Here is a 16,482-nt window from a genome sequence, read left to right as displayed (position 1 = left end):
TAAAAGTCTGCTTGCTTGTTGGTCCCGCACCTGTGATACTTTGGATGTGCGTACTCTACCCTACTTTGTATTCATATTTGTGAAAACATGGATGCTTCACACACATCAGCACAGAAGATCTATACAATCAGCACAGTTTCAAGGTGGACACCCACGATTAGTGCCACCAATTCGGTATCTGACCAAATGTTTTATGAACATTATGATGTTGGAGAAGTTGACCTTTGACCTTTTGGATATAAAATGTCATCACTTCATGTTATCCTATTAGACATTTGTGTGGAAATTTGTCATAATTAGCATATGAATTCTTGAGTTATGGCAAAAAAAAAAACATGTTTTGTGAGGTCACAGTGACCTCAACCTGAGACCTCCAAATTTGATTCAGTTTATCGTTGAGTCTAATTAAACGTTTGTGCCAAATTTGGAAAAATTCCCTCAAGGCCTTCTTGTGACATCGACTTCACCAAATGAGACAGGGGTAAGGTCACAGTAAGCCTGATCTTTGACCAACAAATTCTAATCAGTTGATTGTTGAGTCCAAGTAGATATTTGTGCCATATTTGAAGAAATTATCTTAGGGTGTTCTTGACATATTGCTTTCATGAGATTACAGCAGATGAGGTCACAGTATGCTTGACCTTTGACCAACAAATTCTTATCAATTCATCCTTGACTCAAAGTGGATTTTGTGCCAAATTTTAAGAAATCCTTTCAAGGCATACTTGAGATATTGTGTTCCCAATAGTACAACAGACAAGGTCACAGAAACCTTTTACCTATGACCAGTTCATCCCTGAGTCCATTCAAGAATAGGACGGATTTATAAGCTGAAAACATAATGCCTCCAGCCACAGCTATCACTGGCACGGAGGACTAGTGAGACACATTAGACTACAGTGAATTCTACAAATAATTTCTATCATCAAACTTGTGGCTTGCTTTGACATTGAAAATGATTTTAAAAAAGCACTGTGTCAGTAAATAAACCAGTGATCTGATATAATAAACAAATGTAGCAGCATCAACAAACACAAGGTTTAATGAGCGTCACCTGGAGTTTTACAGGCTCTGGTAGCTTCATCTGTAACAATCCTTCTTTAGGCATATTCCTCCCTCCATCCTCTCCTCGTCCCTCAGTCTCCCCCTCCTTCACCACCTCCAGCTCCATGTACGTGTCCTCCTGCCCTTCCCGTCTTTCAGAGAACACAGATGGTTCAATCAGTCTTAGGATGTTCTTTAGATCTCCACTTTGGAAAACTCCCATGATAAGCAGAGTGTAGAACAGCTTGATGAGGGGGACAAAGAGAAACTCAGTGCTGCCTCCTATTGGATCCCGTACGTGCATGCTTCCCTCCCGCACTGCCTCTGTTAGCATCTCAATGGTTTTCATTTTCAGTATATCTAAGGGGAATTCAGGGCTGTACTGGAAACAGTCTCCTGATCCGTTGTTGCCGTTATTGCGATATGATGGTCCGGTCCCACACACAAAACTTGGGGATGAGAAGTGCATTCTGGGTCTTAGGGAGGTGCTGAGGCCAATGCCTGGCAGGCCATGTTTCTTCTTCTCATCTGGAAACAGGGTGATGCTCTTGGTTTCTTCTGTCATGGGTACAATGTACTCATTGTTCATCATGAGACGAGCCGTGGTGTAGCTGCTCAGGTGGATGTCAATAAGGAGGTCATAGTAGCCTGCACGCAGCAAACCTGTGGATGAGGCAGAAACATAATTAAATATCAACATTCAACAAAAACATTTACCTTAAAACATTCTATTATCTATCTATCTATATGGAAATATATCTTTATCTACTACCAAGTATTGTGCGTGTACAGCAACCTCCAGGGCTGTAAAGTGAAGTCAATGCGGAGGTCCCAAAAAATGGCCACTTACCGCCATTTCCAAAAGTCAGTTAATCTCCACAAACCCCCATGTTAAAATGCCCAACCTTACAGCAGAATTAAACATGTTTACAGCCTGTTGCAAAAAAAACAAACAAAAAAAACCAAAACAGTATTACTCCCTACAGCTAATTTTCCCATTCATGTCAACTGTTCACAGGTGAATTTTTATTTAATTCACTTGCTTAAATCTTATTAAGGCTTAAAGTTACGCACAAGGGCGTGGCCACTTTGAGTTACAGGTCTGTTAACAAGTGTCTACCATGGCAACAATACTGGTTATGTAATGTGACCATGAACTAACTCAAGGTTTTAAGTTTTAAGTTATTGTAATATTTTGGTCACCCAAAAAAGTCTAAAAATGCTAAACACAAACCAGTCCACAGAGTCCACAAACCAGTGGGTGACTTCACGATGGCCAGTGGTCTACGTGTGTCTGTCAAAGCCTGATATATCTTTCTCCTCTTTGCCATAGAGTTGGACTTTCCTCCAAAAACTATTAAAAACACATCACTGAGCCACAATGTTGCACTAGTTCATTGGCATGAACACACATATTTTATTACATACAAGTACTCACTACAGCACCAAATGCTGATGAATCTGTGATTGAAAATAGTCCTGAACACACAATATAGTTCCTCCTGTTTGAGTAACAATTGTTAAAATTACCGTGTTTAGATGTTTAAGGAAATTATTGAGCCTTTAAATGGAATCATATTAGGGATAGACCGATGTGGATTTTTTTAGGGCCGATACCGATACCGATTTTTTTCCATCACCCTTAGCCGATGAGCGATTATGGACTGCCGATTTTCTTGAGCCGATATTTGGGGCCGATACTGCTTTGCTCCCTCAATTTACATAAAAAAAAATGACACAATGATAACAAATATTACAGGTCTCAAGTTTAAAATAAGAAACATTTATTGAACAGTAAAAAATACTAAAACAAGATGGAAAGTTGAGGTAGAACAGGTAGAATATTATTATTATTATTATTATTATCATTATTATCATTATTATTATTATTATACATTCAAATAAAAAAGAGTTCAGTGCTCTTAAATCTTCCAGTAATGTCTTTATAAAATAAACAAATATTTAAGCTGAAGCATAAATAAAACAACAACTACTGTACACAGTAGGATTCAACAGCTTTGTTCAACTTAACCACATACTTTCAAATGAAAAAAAGTGCCAGGGAAAAATAAATCTGCGAACCCACGCGCGTATCGGCCGATGCCGATACAAGTAAAAAACTCAAATATTGGCCCGATATATCGGCCGGCCGATGTATCGGTCTATCCTTAAATCATATATTCATAAGCCATTTTTAAAGATTCATGTCTTCAGTAAGAACCAATGGGCACGGTGCTGAGAGCCACAGACTGAATAGGGAAGTTGGTAAGTTTTGAGAACAGTTGAACACATTTCGGCTTGAGTCATGTGGGATTTGTTTACAATATAAAGTACAGAATAATGTGAACTTTATCCTTTAAGTATGTTTTCCTCTCATTTAAAGAGACTTTCTAGTGTTGTGTCTTTACATTGTAGAATTACCAAAAGGATCCTAATACTTCTTTCAGCTCTTCCTTCAACTGTGCCACACTACATTTGAGGTGTAAATCACAAGTTTCATCACAAAATGAGATCATATATTGATACTTTAGACATATTTGTTGATATCAAAAAGTCTACCATCATACAATTTCATTTCAGTTCAGTTCAGGGGCCTGTGATCAATATGAGACGATATCAGTAAATATCTTAATTGTCTTCTTCACAGCTGCTTGCAATCATCGGCCTGGCGCTAGGCTGTTAGCACTGATTGAATGTTTAGGAGAGAGGTGTGCTTGGATAAAATTGGTCCACTTTGCATCTATAATATTGGACCATTGATTAGTGAATCGATATATTGATCCAGACAGATGTATTGTTACATCTCTACACTACACCATGCAATAATGATCCATAAGTGACTGAAATCTCAGTTTACTATAGAGTAAACCAAGGATATTCAACTTGCTTTGGCTGGGGGCCAATGTATGTATGTTAAAAGTACAAACACAATTCCCAGTGTGAATCATTTATTTTTATTATGAATTAGAAAATGGTTTGGGAACCACCCGGCACTCTATCAAGCACCATATTTGTCCCGCAAGTTGAGTATCATTAGAGTGTGAAATTTTTAGGGAATAGTAAATGAGTGAACAAAAGAGAGTGTTTGGAAAAAGTCTTGGTCTATCCCAAGATAACACCTGTGACCTATGGGCAGGCCCTGAGTATTACCTGACCTCTACTTAATATTCTGGGACAGACTTTAATACATTACATGGATTTATTCTTTCTATATGCTGTGTGTGTTACCTGGCATGTATTTATTCTCTATAGCCTGCAGGAGCTGTGCTTCGTCTACGTGGGAGCAGAGGGCATGTGCCACCCGGTTGTTTCCCAGAGCACAGATTGCTGAATACAGTCTGAGGGTATGGTAGTGAAACTTCAATAAGCCTCTCTGTTCTGATAGCTCCAGGATATCCACCGACCTGGACAACAAACAGAAACCACATGAGACACGAGAGCAGGAGGTGTGTGTGTGTGTGTGTGTGTGTGTGTGTGTGTGTGTGTGTGTGTGTGAGAGTGTGTGTGGCTGTGGGTACTTCACTTGTTCTCCTCAGGTATGTGCAGAGACATAAACTGCAGAGGTTCGTTACACTGGACCAGCCAGCCGTGTCTGTCATTCACTCTAGATGCTGATACCTGAAAAAAAAAAAAAAAAAAACCTGTTAGCACTTCTTAGACAGCATACACTACATTAAATGTTGCTTTCCACCCACTCTGTGGCAGTTCACCCAGTATACTGCCCACACAGTATGGAACAGTCACTGCGCTGTCTATCAGAAAAGCATCAGGTGGGCTTGCACAGTAAACTGGAAGCCATCGAACTAGAATTTCCACCTTGTTGTATACAAAGTGCCATCACTTTATCCTTTTTGATATTTGTGTGAAATTTTGTCATACCTACCTCATGAATTCCTGAGTTAATACCAAAGACATGTTTTGTGAAGCCATAATAAACTTTGATCACCAACTTAAAATCCATTCATCTTTGAGTCCAAGTGCTAAATTTAAAGTAATTCCCCTGTGATGCTTCTGAGAAATTGCATTCACAAGAGTGGGACATACAGCCTGAAAGCACATTGCCTCGGTACCCAATTGTTCTGGCGCACAGGCATAGAATAGAAGGTGGAAGTTGTCCCAGTTATGACATATATATATATATATATATATATATGTGTGTGTGTGTGTGTGTGTGTGTGTGTGTGTGTATATACGTATACAATTATTGATTTACACATTCTGCTCAGAAGCCACTTGCATTTCTCTTTTATATCCCTAATGTCATCAGCCAGATCAAGACCACAAAGAAGCCAGAAAATGCAGACCTACTGTAAATAGGGAAGAATTGTTACTGTACCTTAAGGAAGTGGTTGGGGACACGACTCCATAATACAGGAGTGAGAAACTGGACATGTAGCCGTGGAGGACACTGAGGCACTGGGTTCTTCCTCTCACTCTTAAACAGACCAGCTGACAGAGGCATCACATTCTGACAGGAAACAGGCATATTACTACATACTACATCACACATGACAAAGCTGGACAGACCAAAGAGGTGGTCATATGGAGGCAGCACAAAGTGTCACTAAGCCAACATCAAACCAGAAAGATGTTGCAAATCTTAATAACAAATTAACAGGAGGATTTAACTAGAAATACCACTTTGCAGTTGTATGCCTCTGTAAACCAGTCAAGTTGCACTTACAGTTTACATCCACGTCTGTGAAAACATGGATGCTTCACATACATATCCCCCCCGGCAGCACAATAGATCTATACAACCAGTGCAGTTTTAAGGTGGACACCCTAGATGTCACCAATTATGTATTTAACCAGATATTTCCCCTTCTGTTCCTGAGTTATGATGTTGAATAATGGCCAGAAGAGTGTTTTTGCAGAACATTATAATGTCACAGTGAGGTTGAGCTTTGACCTTTTGGATATAAATGTCATCACTGCATAATTTTACCCTATTTACCCTATTTGTGTGAAATTTTGTCATAATTATATCAATTCTTGAGTCACAGCACAGTGGTCACAGTGACCTTGACCTTTAATCACCAAATTCATTTTTCAATCTAACTGGACTATTTTACCAAATTTGAGGAAACTCCCTCAAGGCCTTCTTGAGATATTGTGTTCACAAGAATGAAAAGAAAAAGAAAGAAAAAGAAAGAATGACAGATGCAAGGTCACTGTGACCTTTAACCACCAAAATCTTATCACTTCATTGTTGAATCCAAGTAGATATTTGTGCCAAATTGGAAGATTCCCTGAGGGCGTTCTTGAGATATTGCTTTCACAAGAATGGCACGGATGGCGTATGTACAGATGGATGGACGACCCAAAAACATAATGCTTCAGACCACGGCTATTGCCAGCACAGAGGCATAAAAACAAGTCTCAACAAGCAATTCTAATTTTGTTGTGTTTCTTGTGTATGTTTTTCTTAAAACTTTAGAATTTCAATACCTTTATTATGAAGCAGCAACACAAAATCCAGGTAATGTGTCACTGAGATTAAAAGCTCCAAAAGCTGTATGGGTGTGTGTGTGTGTGTGTGTGTGTGTGTGTGTGTGTGTGTCCGTCTCACCTTAATACGCCCCAGTTCAAACTGGAAGACATTGGGGCTGGTGGCCTTGGCAAAGACTGCTGGGAACAGCTTAGTACTGGGCTCCACCTGCGGAAACGTGGAGGTGCTTAGCAAGTTACTTACGTCCAAGTGACATTTAGTAATCTAGCCTGCAAAATGCAAGATGTGTTCATAAAGAAGGTTAATGAAAATATAGGTGGTTACATCAGGAAACCAAAGAATGTTTCCCTTTTGTTTGAGTTTTTCTTAAAGGAGAACATAGCCATATGGTGACCAGAGCACATGTATGCTGTTGCTGTAGAAAAACAAAGGGGCAGTTTGGTTTCTGCTGGACTAAGACATATTGACTAAGATGGGAATATTGTTTCAATATAGCTAGTGCCAGGGTGTAGGAGTGAGAGGGACTAACCTGAGAAGTAAACAAAAAACAGGAAAACAAACACAAAGCAAGGCAGAAATGAAGGAGGCAACTTCTGGTTTAATAAAGCAAAATGAAAGAAATGAAGAAAAGAAAACAGGAATAAAGGCCCAATCACCCGTAAAACAATATCAAAGATTTACCTGGTAGTATGTGCTGAGCTCTTTGCCGTTGGCTGTGAATGTCAGCAATCCATTTGTTGTGTCAACCAGACAGCCAATCTCTAAGCCGTTGTTGTTCCTCCCCTGACCAGGACTGCTGCTCTCTCCAGCCCACACCATGTAGCAATTACTGCGCTTTATACTGGAAAACACACACACACACACACACACACACACACACACACACACACCATGTAACAGTTACTGCGCTTCATACTAGAAAACACACACAGAGACCATGTAACAGTTACTGAACTTTATACTGGAAAACACACACATGTAAGAGTTACAGTGCTTTAAAGACCCTTTTACTGTTAGTAAACAATATGAGGGTTTTTGGTGGGCCCGGCTTCCCTGGAGGCAAAAGCAATTCTCCACAGACATTAGCTAGCACTAGCCCAACAACAAATTATGTTGGCTTGTTCCAGACAATGGAGGAAGATGATGCAAGTGGTGCATTCTGAAATACTCATTCTGAGTGCCGGAGTGCACTCTGGAACAAACTGCACTGTTTGTAAATTTGGAGCGCTGTCAGAATACATCGTTCGGTTATCCAGAGCACTCTCATTTTAGTGTGGAGCATCAGACTGAATTTATGAATGCATCACATCAGGTCATTCACTCTCTGTGACCGCAAGTGTTACTTGAAAAGGTAAACACTGACCAATGGGACCAGACTGGTTGCCCATATGCTCTCACTCTTATCTGTGGATGGATGATTTGACAGAATTGGGATGGCTGGCTTTGTGATTGATTACTATGACAATCTTACAAAGGAGGATGACACTTCAACGGTTTCCTCCAATTTGTTTTGCTACCAAAGCTAACATTAAGTAATGCCCTAAGAAGTTAGCATCCAATATTCCTCGTAATACCTCCCAAATTTCTGATTAGGTGGACATGATAACCCTATACAAATTATTTTTGTTGACGGGCAGTGGCGGCTGGTATGCAATAAAATTGAAGTTTTGAGCCATGACTCCTTCTGTTCTGGTTCCCAGTAACACAACAAGACGGCATTTTGTCTTTGTAGCCCACAGCACCGTGGTGCCAAGTTGTGTTTTGCCTCCAGCTAATAAAATGAGGCCATTGTGACGTTAGTCCCAACACACACCATGTAACAGTCACTGTGCTTTACACTAGAAAACACACACACACACACACACACACACACACACTACATATATATATATATATATATATATATATATATATATATATATATATATATATATATATAGTGTGTTTTCTATGGGCAAGCTATGGGCTGGCTGCAACTCGACTAACCTCTCATGAACTTTGCCCTTCTCATCTCCCAGGGTAACAGTGACAGTTCGGACGTTGTGCAGCTCAAAGCCTGGGTCATACTGATGAAAGTCAGAGGTTACCCAGCCCACCCAAACACTGCTGGGCTCCTGACCAGGGAAGATCCGCACAGAATAGTAGTGCTGTACAAAAAGAAGGGTGCAATCTTTCGTCACAACACCTGTATTATGAAACACTAATTCAATGCATGTAATTAAGACCCCTCGGGTAAACACCTCTTTCAGGTACAGGGAATAAACATAATTTGCCAAAATATTATTTTATTAATTCCACAATCATCTTGTGCATTTTTAGTGTTATGTGCGCTCTTAGAGTGGGGAGCTACTTGCCATCAGTAACATGTACATTACATCATGTGAGTTTTTTGTAATTTTTATTTTGTGTATCTATTATCTTACAGTAGAAGCTTGCATGAGGAATTCATATTCATCTCTGTCATCAGCCATCACTTCCTCTGACACGCGAGCAGATGATGGACAGCTGTTATCTGGCTTGTTTCTCTTTAACATGAACCTGGTGGATTAGATGGTTGATTAAGCCACATCAAGCTCAAAAACACAATATACAATGACAAAAAGGTACAAAATACTAAAGTGCAAAAGCTGCGTTGAGAAATCAGAGGGTTACCGTTGCTTGAGCTTGGAGGGCTTCTCCTGGTTATAATCTTTGTGGTTGTTGAATTCATCTCTCTCAGGTCCATTGGGACCATTGTGACCGTGAGAAGACTTCATCAGGACCTCAAAGTCTGACACAGTTTCAAAGTCCTCCAGCTCCTGCTAGAAACAGACAGTGAACACACCACACATATTTTCAATCATAAACACAACAGTACAGTTAACACCTTCAGCTGAATGTGAGCGGTAAATGGTGATGTGGAGAGGTTCCCAATTGTTGTGAATTGCAGAGATATATGAAATCAGCAAACTTGTTGACTGCTGGTGTCATTTTAGCTGTCATCTAAAGGTTTAAAGATATATAGTTAAAAACGGTGCTCCAACCTATGGGATATTTCTGTTGTGCTTATTTCATGGACTGCTGCATTGCTGGGTCTTTGATAAACCAAATCTATCTATCAACAGTCATAAAACATTATCGATGTGACTTATAGTGAATTACAAGTGACAAGTGTCAATGTTCTGGCTAGTTACACTAGAGGTTGATTGATGGGGCTTCTAATGCATTATGAATATCTCTACACATCAATCAATAATCAACTGTTGCAAGGACTCATAATATGTAATAATAGTCCATGCAGTATCATAAGTTATCACTGTAAGTGTTAAATGAAGTGAAGATGCACCTATAATAACGCATGCTTCATCTTAACATTTCACTGTTGGTGGTAAAGTGTAATGCATTTTCATGCATAAAGAATTAATGCTGCATAATAACCGATTAATGCCTATCATATATTGGGATAGTTTTAAAAGACTTTTGAAAAAACTTTCAAGTCTGGCACTTTTCACAATTGAAGACAATTTGTTAGCAAGTTAGCAAGCTTCTAGTCACAGAATCAGATTTTGCAAAGACTGGGCATCCTGCAGGGTCACTATTTCCAAGATTGCCAACTTACAAATGGAATAAAGTGGAGAGAAACTGTTGCAGCCCTCAAAATCCCCAGTAAGGATGCCATATGCTGTAACTAGCTAGCAAGCTAACCACTGTTCCCATCCCAAACAGGGTTACTTCTTAGCTAACTTCTTAGCAACTGGAATGCGTGCTATTAGTCCATGACCTAACTGTACATTTCAGCTAAAGACTTCTAGCTATATCCATCTATATCTCTACATAGTTATATGATAACGTGTGATTTTTGAAGCTAGCAGTCTACTAGCAAACATTCCAGTAGCTAATGCTAGCTTACAAGTAGCCCCTACAGCGGTTCGCTAGCTAGCTATAACATACTTACCAGGGATTTTGAGAGTTGTCCACTTTCTTCCTTCTTCACGCTTTCATGGTACAAATGGGAGGACATTTCAAAGAGGCAGTCTTGTTCACTCCACAGCTCCTTCTTTTCCACAGTAACTTTACATGTCACAATTCACAGTTAAAAACAGGACTCACATTCAGTATGCCAGGCAGGCAGGTAAAATCAACAAAAAGAGAGCTTTAATGAAATAAAACTGATACCAGACAAAGACAAAAACAGGCAGGCAACAAAACGAGAGAAACAGCAGGACCATAAACAAACCTGTAACAGTGGAACAAGGAACACAAAGAGGGAATTCAACAAGGGACCAACACAGACAGACTGACAAAAGAAAAAGGGAGCACAAGGACTAAATATATAAGGAGAGCAAAGATATAACGAGGGACAGGTGATAGCAGCGTTGATGATTAACAGGTAAAACAAATCAGGGCCTGGCAGACAATAATCACAAAGGCAGAGGCGGGAAGTAAAACCAGACACTACACATGAGGAATGAAGCTACAAAATAAAACAGGAGGTCAAACATGAATGAACAACACCAAAACACAACAAACAGAAACTCAAAACCCAGAAAACAAAGATAAATGACTACCAATAAAAACTACAAACAAAAACCCCGGACCGTGACAGTTCAAGAGAAATGTGGCTAAATCATAGACTGTATCCACCTTGATCCTGAGGGCGCTACTGTAGAAATGATTACGGGTGCAACTTCTGGCAAGATAATGTCCGTCACACCCATAAATCACGCAAGATATCATGATGGCACTTCAACCAAAGTAAAAAAAAAAAAAAAAACACACATGACAGTACAGTTGTATCAGCCAGTCGCAGTTCAGTAGGACAGGACATGCTTGGGAAACTGACTGTACATGTGACTTTGTCTATTTTCTTGTACTGTTGAAAAGGAGGAGAAAGAAGTTGTACAAGGCTGCCTCTTTGACCTGTCCTCCCATTTGTTGTTTAAGCCAACACATAAAATTTTTGTTTGTCAACTGATTTGGTAGATCCTGTTACCCCGCATCCTAACAGATTTTGGGGCCCCTGCTGGAGATGGATAGGGCCTAATACCTTACATACAAATACCATACAGAGAGAGACATGGTGGTATAGCGGGGGTCTGGTGGTCCTCCCCCAGAAAATTTTGGATGGGGTAGATGTGATATCCTGCATTATGGTGGGTTTAGGGGTAGCATTCTGGAGATGGGCATTCATTCAAAGTCACCCTGACTTGCAGGGCCTTCACAAGTGAACCTGCATTCAGCTCAGAGTGACTGCACTAGTGAAAACCACAAACTAGGACTTGCCTATGTGGCATATAGTCTATTACTTTGTAGACACAAGGCCCATTTTGGATTTAAAGCAAAATTCATGGTTGAAATGGTTGAATATATTTTGATTACGATCTAAACAAAATATTATTTTGGGAATAATAATATATTTTGTGTATTATTGTAGTCTAAAGAGCATTTCATGATATATTTCTAGACTATGCAAGTCTAAGAGTGCCTAAAACTAAGCCATTTCATTTCATTTTTGACATTTACAAGTCTTTTCAAAGTATTTAATGCATAGTAGGCATGAATAACTTATGATGCACCACAGATTCTTTTAAGTGCATGAAAATGCGTTACACCTTATTTACCAGGCCAACAAAGAAACATCATAATGAAGCATGCAGGATTACAGATGCAATGTACTTCACCTACTTGTATTTACTCATAATACTGCATGGACTATTATAGCATTCTATGAGGCCTTGATTGTTTAGGTGAGTATAGGCATTCATAATGCATCATAAGCCCCATCAGTCAACTTTTAGTTAATGACTAGCCAAGAGCATCCATTACACACTTGATGCTCTTGAATTTACTGTCACATCTACAATGTTTTATGACTGTTGATATAGAGCATTAGTAAGCCTAATGTATGTTAATAGCCATAGTGCAGCCATAAAGCAATATGAATGCATTATATTTCACCATGAATGCTCTCATAATGTACTATAGATGAGTTCTTCATTAATAGTGTTAGTGATTTTTTTTTTCTCCAATTTACTTTACATGCTAACTGATTGAGGCAGTGGTAGATTAGCACCTCCCATGATCTGCAAAATAAAATAAAGTTTTCTGAGTGGAAACTGGTGACTTTAAGATAATGGCTTGAGTTCCCCACCAGGAAGAGCTGTCTGACTGCAAGGTAAAGCAATGAAAATATTTTAACTATGATGTAAACTTAAACTGACTGACTTTTAAGTGGCTAAAAACTAGCCAATTGAGACAGCGTTTGCTCAGTGCTGTTTCATTTTATGTACTGGGCATGGGGGGTTTGAAACTTTGTGTTTCAGTCTATACAATGAATTTCACTGGGGCAGTGGAGGAAACAGATGGATTGTATTTAGGACTTGTTTTAGACACAAAGTTACCTGTCTGTCAGTGTCAACATACACACACACACACACACACACACACACATACACACACACACATATGAGTACATGTCAGTGTGTTTGTGGCACTGTTACCCTCTTTGGTGAGAAGAGGCTATCATTCGTTGGGGATCTGGAGAAGGATTCTGCACACTCTATGGGCATGCTCAGTCTGTAGAAAGTAATGTCAGTGTAACTGTTCTGTGAGCCAAATGACCTCTGGGTGACCTTTAGGCAAGGACATGACTCCACTGTCCCATCTATCCTTGTCACCTAAGAACAGAGGAAAAAATAAAACAACATTAGTTTTGTCTGTACTCTCATTTTTCAGCAGTCTATTGAACAGTTTTGGAGGAAAAAGCATACAAGACAAAAACATATTTAGAAATGTCTTACAATGTGTCTGAAGGGATTGCATGTCAGTCCATGTCTCAGGTCAATGCCATCTGAAATTCTACCAAAAAAACCCAGCAGATTCTACCAGGTGCTAGCTAAATGGGATGTGAGGGTGTACCACAGATGACTCCCCTCACCTCTATGTGCTGGTGGTTGGGTGGTACAGGAACAAACTGAGGAAGCCTCTTGCTGAGCCACATGGTGACATCTCGGTTCATATTGACAGCAAACGGTTCGTAGCCTTCCTGCAGGCCACAGATGGTGAAGTACTTCAGGGTGCTCACGTCTTTACCAAAGTTCATTCTTCCCACTTGACATGAACCAAGACTGCACACTGGGATAAAACCTGGAGACCAACAGAAAAAATCAAATACTAAGATGACGCTTTTTGTGCATTACTACCTGTGACACTATGTATAGAGGAACCTTTTAATGGATCATTTGTGCAACTCAGTATTCACCTAATCAATTGAGAAATTGATATATCCAGAGATATCCTCTGAGATATCCTTTGAGGTTGAGAGGTTGTCAGCTGGTGTGAAGATACATACTAAGCTTCAACACTTATAATAACAAGCACATAGTGACCTGTTTCTATAATTGACATTTGCCTTGTTTTAAAGGGTTTTTAAAAGAAGCAGAGGAAGAGGTTCCAACTGTTCTTCAGTATGATGGGGATCATTGTTAGGGCTACAAGGCTACAAAGCAGTGCAGTGTTAAAGTTGTGTGTGTCGTCAACAACGCAGCACTGACCTTCACCCACTTCAAAGTCCTTGAAGGCCAGCTCAGATCCAGAGTCATCCAGCAGCACTTCTCCATTAAGTGTGAACATCATGGTGTGTTCGTTAAGATCCACCATGCAACCCACCACGTCCCCTGTCTGCCAGGCACGCCCAAAATGCTCATTACCCTGGTGCCAACGCTGGACCTAAAAATAACGTTTTAAAAAATCCAATTTATGACTAATTTGGACCACTGCAGTGCTAAGAAACTGAACAAATGGAGTGTGTACAGCACAGGAAAACCCAGCCACCTTGAAACCATCAAAGACAAAGGCCTGGTCATCAGATCCCAGCTCCTGGTCTGGGAGGCATCCGGGCCTGGCCCAGCCCACCCTCATCTCTCCTGCTGTTAACACCTGAAAGAGAAGCATGAATGGGGTAATATCAAGTTTAGAAACAGTAAAACAACAGTAAAAGCTTGGTGTGAGAGCAATAGCCACACCCTGTAGTCTGTTGGACTTTTGTCATATTTGACACTAAACAAGATATATTGTCTTTGTGACCAAGAAACAAGTGAGAAATAGTAACAACAACTGATGAAAGGTTTTAATCGCCGATCCATGCCATAGTACTACCCAGTACACTTAAGATCAAAATAGGGCATGTGAAGGGTCTTAGGTTAAGCCAAATACTTTGTCACATCCTAATACTTAACATCATAACATACAGTACTGTTCAAAGTTTGGAATCACTTGCTATGTTGATGTTTTTCTTTTTTCCTTTAGAAATAGCTCTTTTAACAGATACAATTGTACAATCAAACGCCAAATTTAAAAAGTACATTTAAAATAGTTTTACCCCCCCAAAAGAAGAATTAAATAATTCAAATAATGATTTAGTTGATGTTCCCTCAGGATTGTATGACAGGGGAAAATACTGCCCAAATACCCTTCAATTTTGAATTTGTTTGCTGGTCCAGAAAAGCACAAGTGACCCTGGGTATTTTTGTGAGCCCATTTTTCTTTGGGCCCTCTGCAGTCTACTTAGTGTTTGGAATGAATAAGTTCAAGCTGTGAATTGTCAGTCTGTAGTATGTTCAGTTGATATTCTAATAGTTCTAAGCCAAGACTAACCTTTTTATTTTGAAGTTTGAAGAAGAGCTTTGTGAAAGCAACACCTGGCGTGTTAATTCCAGCTTGCTGTAGGCATTATTGTGCACTTGACACTGACACAAGAACCTCCTCCTATTCAAATCTACACACATTTTGATGCTAAGCTTCCAGAACCCTTCATACAAATAATATTCATTTGTAGGGAGGACTTTCTACAACCTAAAAGCACAAAAGACCACTCAGAAATGTAGAATGTTCCTTTCTTCAGCCATCTCTCTGAACCCAGTCAGGCTTTCTGGCAGGAGATTCCAAACTTTTTAACGGTAATGTATATTTCAGAGCAATACTACCATAGCTCTGATCATCTTCTTACCTCCAGCTCAAAGTACCACTTTCCTGCATTAACACAGTAGGTTTTTTCTGCTCTGAAAATACGGAACCTCTCAGCAGATACGTTGTTGTGGTCAGATTGAGCTGCTGGATAAAAAGAAGGTTGGGGGGGTTGGGGGGGTGTAGACAATGTAATCAGCAATCTCATGGGTACATTATCACTCAAAGAGTAAAATATACAAATACCCCTAAAAACTCATAGAATGAAGCCTTTCAATAAAGGCATGTATTGTACCATGGTCCTGGTCAGGAGCCTCCAGGTTGTATCCATATCCAAGCAAAGTCCTAACAGCCTCTCTCAGACTGTCTTTGTTGGACTTCTTGGTTCTCTCATCCAGCAGGATATAGGGGACCAGACGAGGGTTTCTACGATTCTTCACATCCTAAAGGGAGACAAAGGCCAGGAGAATATAAAGTCAATAACCAATTACTTAAGGAAAGCAGTGCTGGGTGGGGAAAGTGAAACAGTAGTGCTTACCCCTCCCTTATCACCATCACTGAGGTGCCTATGGGCAAGACAAGTTAATCCCTTAAAGTTGATCTTGGTCTCGAGACCACCTTTTGAACCTTTTAGTCTTATCTTGGAATCAACTGCATTTTTACTTGGTCTTGTTTTGATCTCAGACAGAGAGGACTCTGGATTTTATTTCAAGCCTGGACAAGACCACAACTGTGGGGATATTACTAAATTCCCTCTGCATCATTTGATTTAATTGTTAAGATCATGACTGCTTCAGATGCAACAAATAACTTGACTCATTTCTGGTTTTTAATTTTTGTTACTGTTAAGGGCTCTCCCCTTCCCACATACTCCAAGAAAGTGAATGCAGGACAAAGGAGAAAAAGCTGTGGCTGTCTGGGAGGAGATGTTAGCCACATCTCTGGCAATTTTTTTTTTGGCTTGGCTCAATTTGAGAAGTGTCTATGGTTTGCATGTTGCCCATTTTAACTTGTTAAATGCAATACAGGACGAACTGGTCTGG

The 16,482-nt window shown here is 39.8% G+C and overlaps 1 protein-coding gene across 1 annotated transcript in view; it reads right to left on the bottom strand.

The window, feature by feature from the left end:
* The window catches only part of ryr2a (ryanodine receptor 2a (cardiac)), a 254,922-nt gene that overhangs the window by 108,198 nt on the left and 130,242 nt on the right, over positions 1-16,482 (bottom strand). The window contains exons 25-39 of the mRNA XM_049562736.1: positions 15,735-15,882; positions 15,483-15,586; positions 14,309-14,413; positions 14,029-14,203; positions 13,413-13,621; positions 12,976-13,152; positions 9,149-9,294; positions 8,920-9,034; positions 8,483-8,643; positions 7,178-7,337; positions 6,617-6,703; positions 5,381-5,512; positions 4,568-4,662; positions 4,273-4,448; positions 1,055-1,707 (exon numbers count right to left, since the gene is read on the bottom strand). Coding sequence (XP_049418693.1) covers positions 1,055-1,707; positions 4,273-4,448; positions 4,568-4,662; positions 5,381-5,512; positions 6,617-6,703; positions 7,178-7,337; positions 8,483-8,643; positions 8,920-9,034; positions 9,149-9,294; positions 12,976-13,152; positions 13,413-13,621; positions 14,029-14,203; positions 14,309-14,413; positions 15,483-15,586; positions 15,735-15,882 — 2,643 coding nt within the window. The remainder of the gene's footprint in view (positions 1-1,054; positions 1,708-4,272; positions 4,449-4,567; positions 4,663-5,380; positions 5,513-6,616; positions 6,704-7,177; positions 7,338-8,482; positions 8,644-8,919; positions 9,035-9,148; positions 9,295-12,975; positions 13,153-13,412; positions 13,622-14,028; positions 14,204-14,308; positions 14,414-15,482; positions 15,587-15,734; positions 15,883-16,482) is intronic.

This window comes from Epinephelus fuscoguttatus, linkage group LG20, assembly GCF_011397635.1.
Source record: "Epinephelus fuscoguttatus linkage group LG20, E.fuscoguttatus.final_Chr_v1".
NCBI classification, from domain to species: Eukaryota; Metazoa; Chordata; class Actinopteri; order Perciformes; family Serranidae; genus Epinephelus; species Epinephelus fuscoguttatus.
The sequence above is the reverse complement of the archived record's forward strand: the minus strand, read 5'-3'. Positions and strand labels throughout refer to the sequence as shown.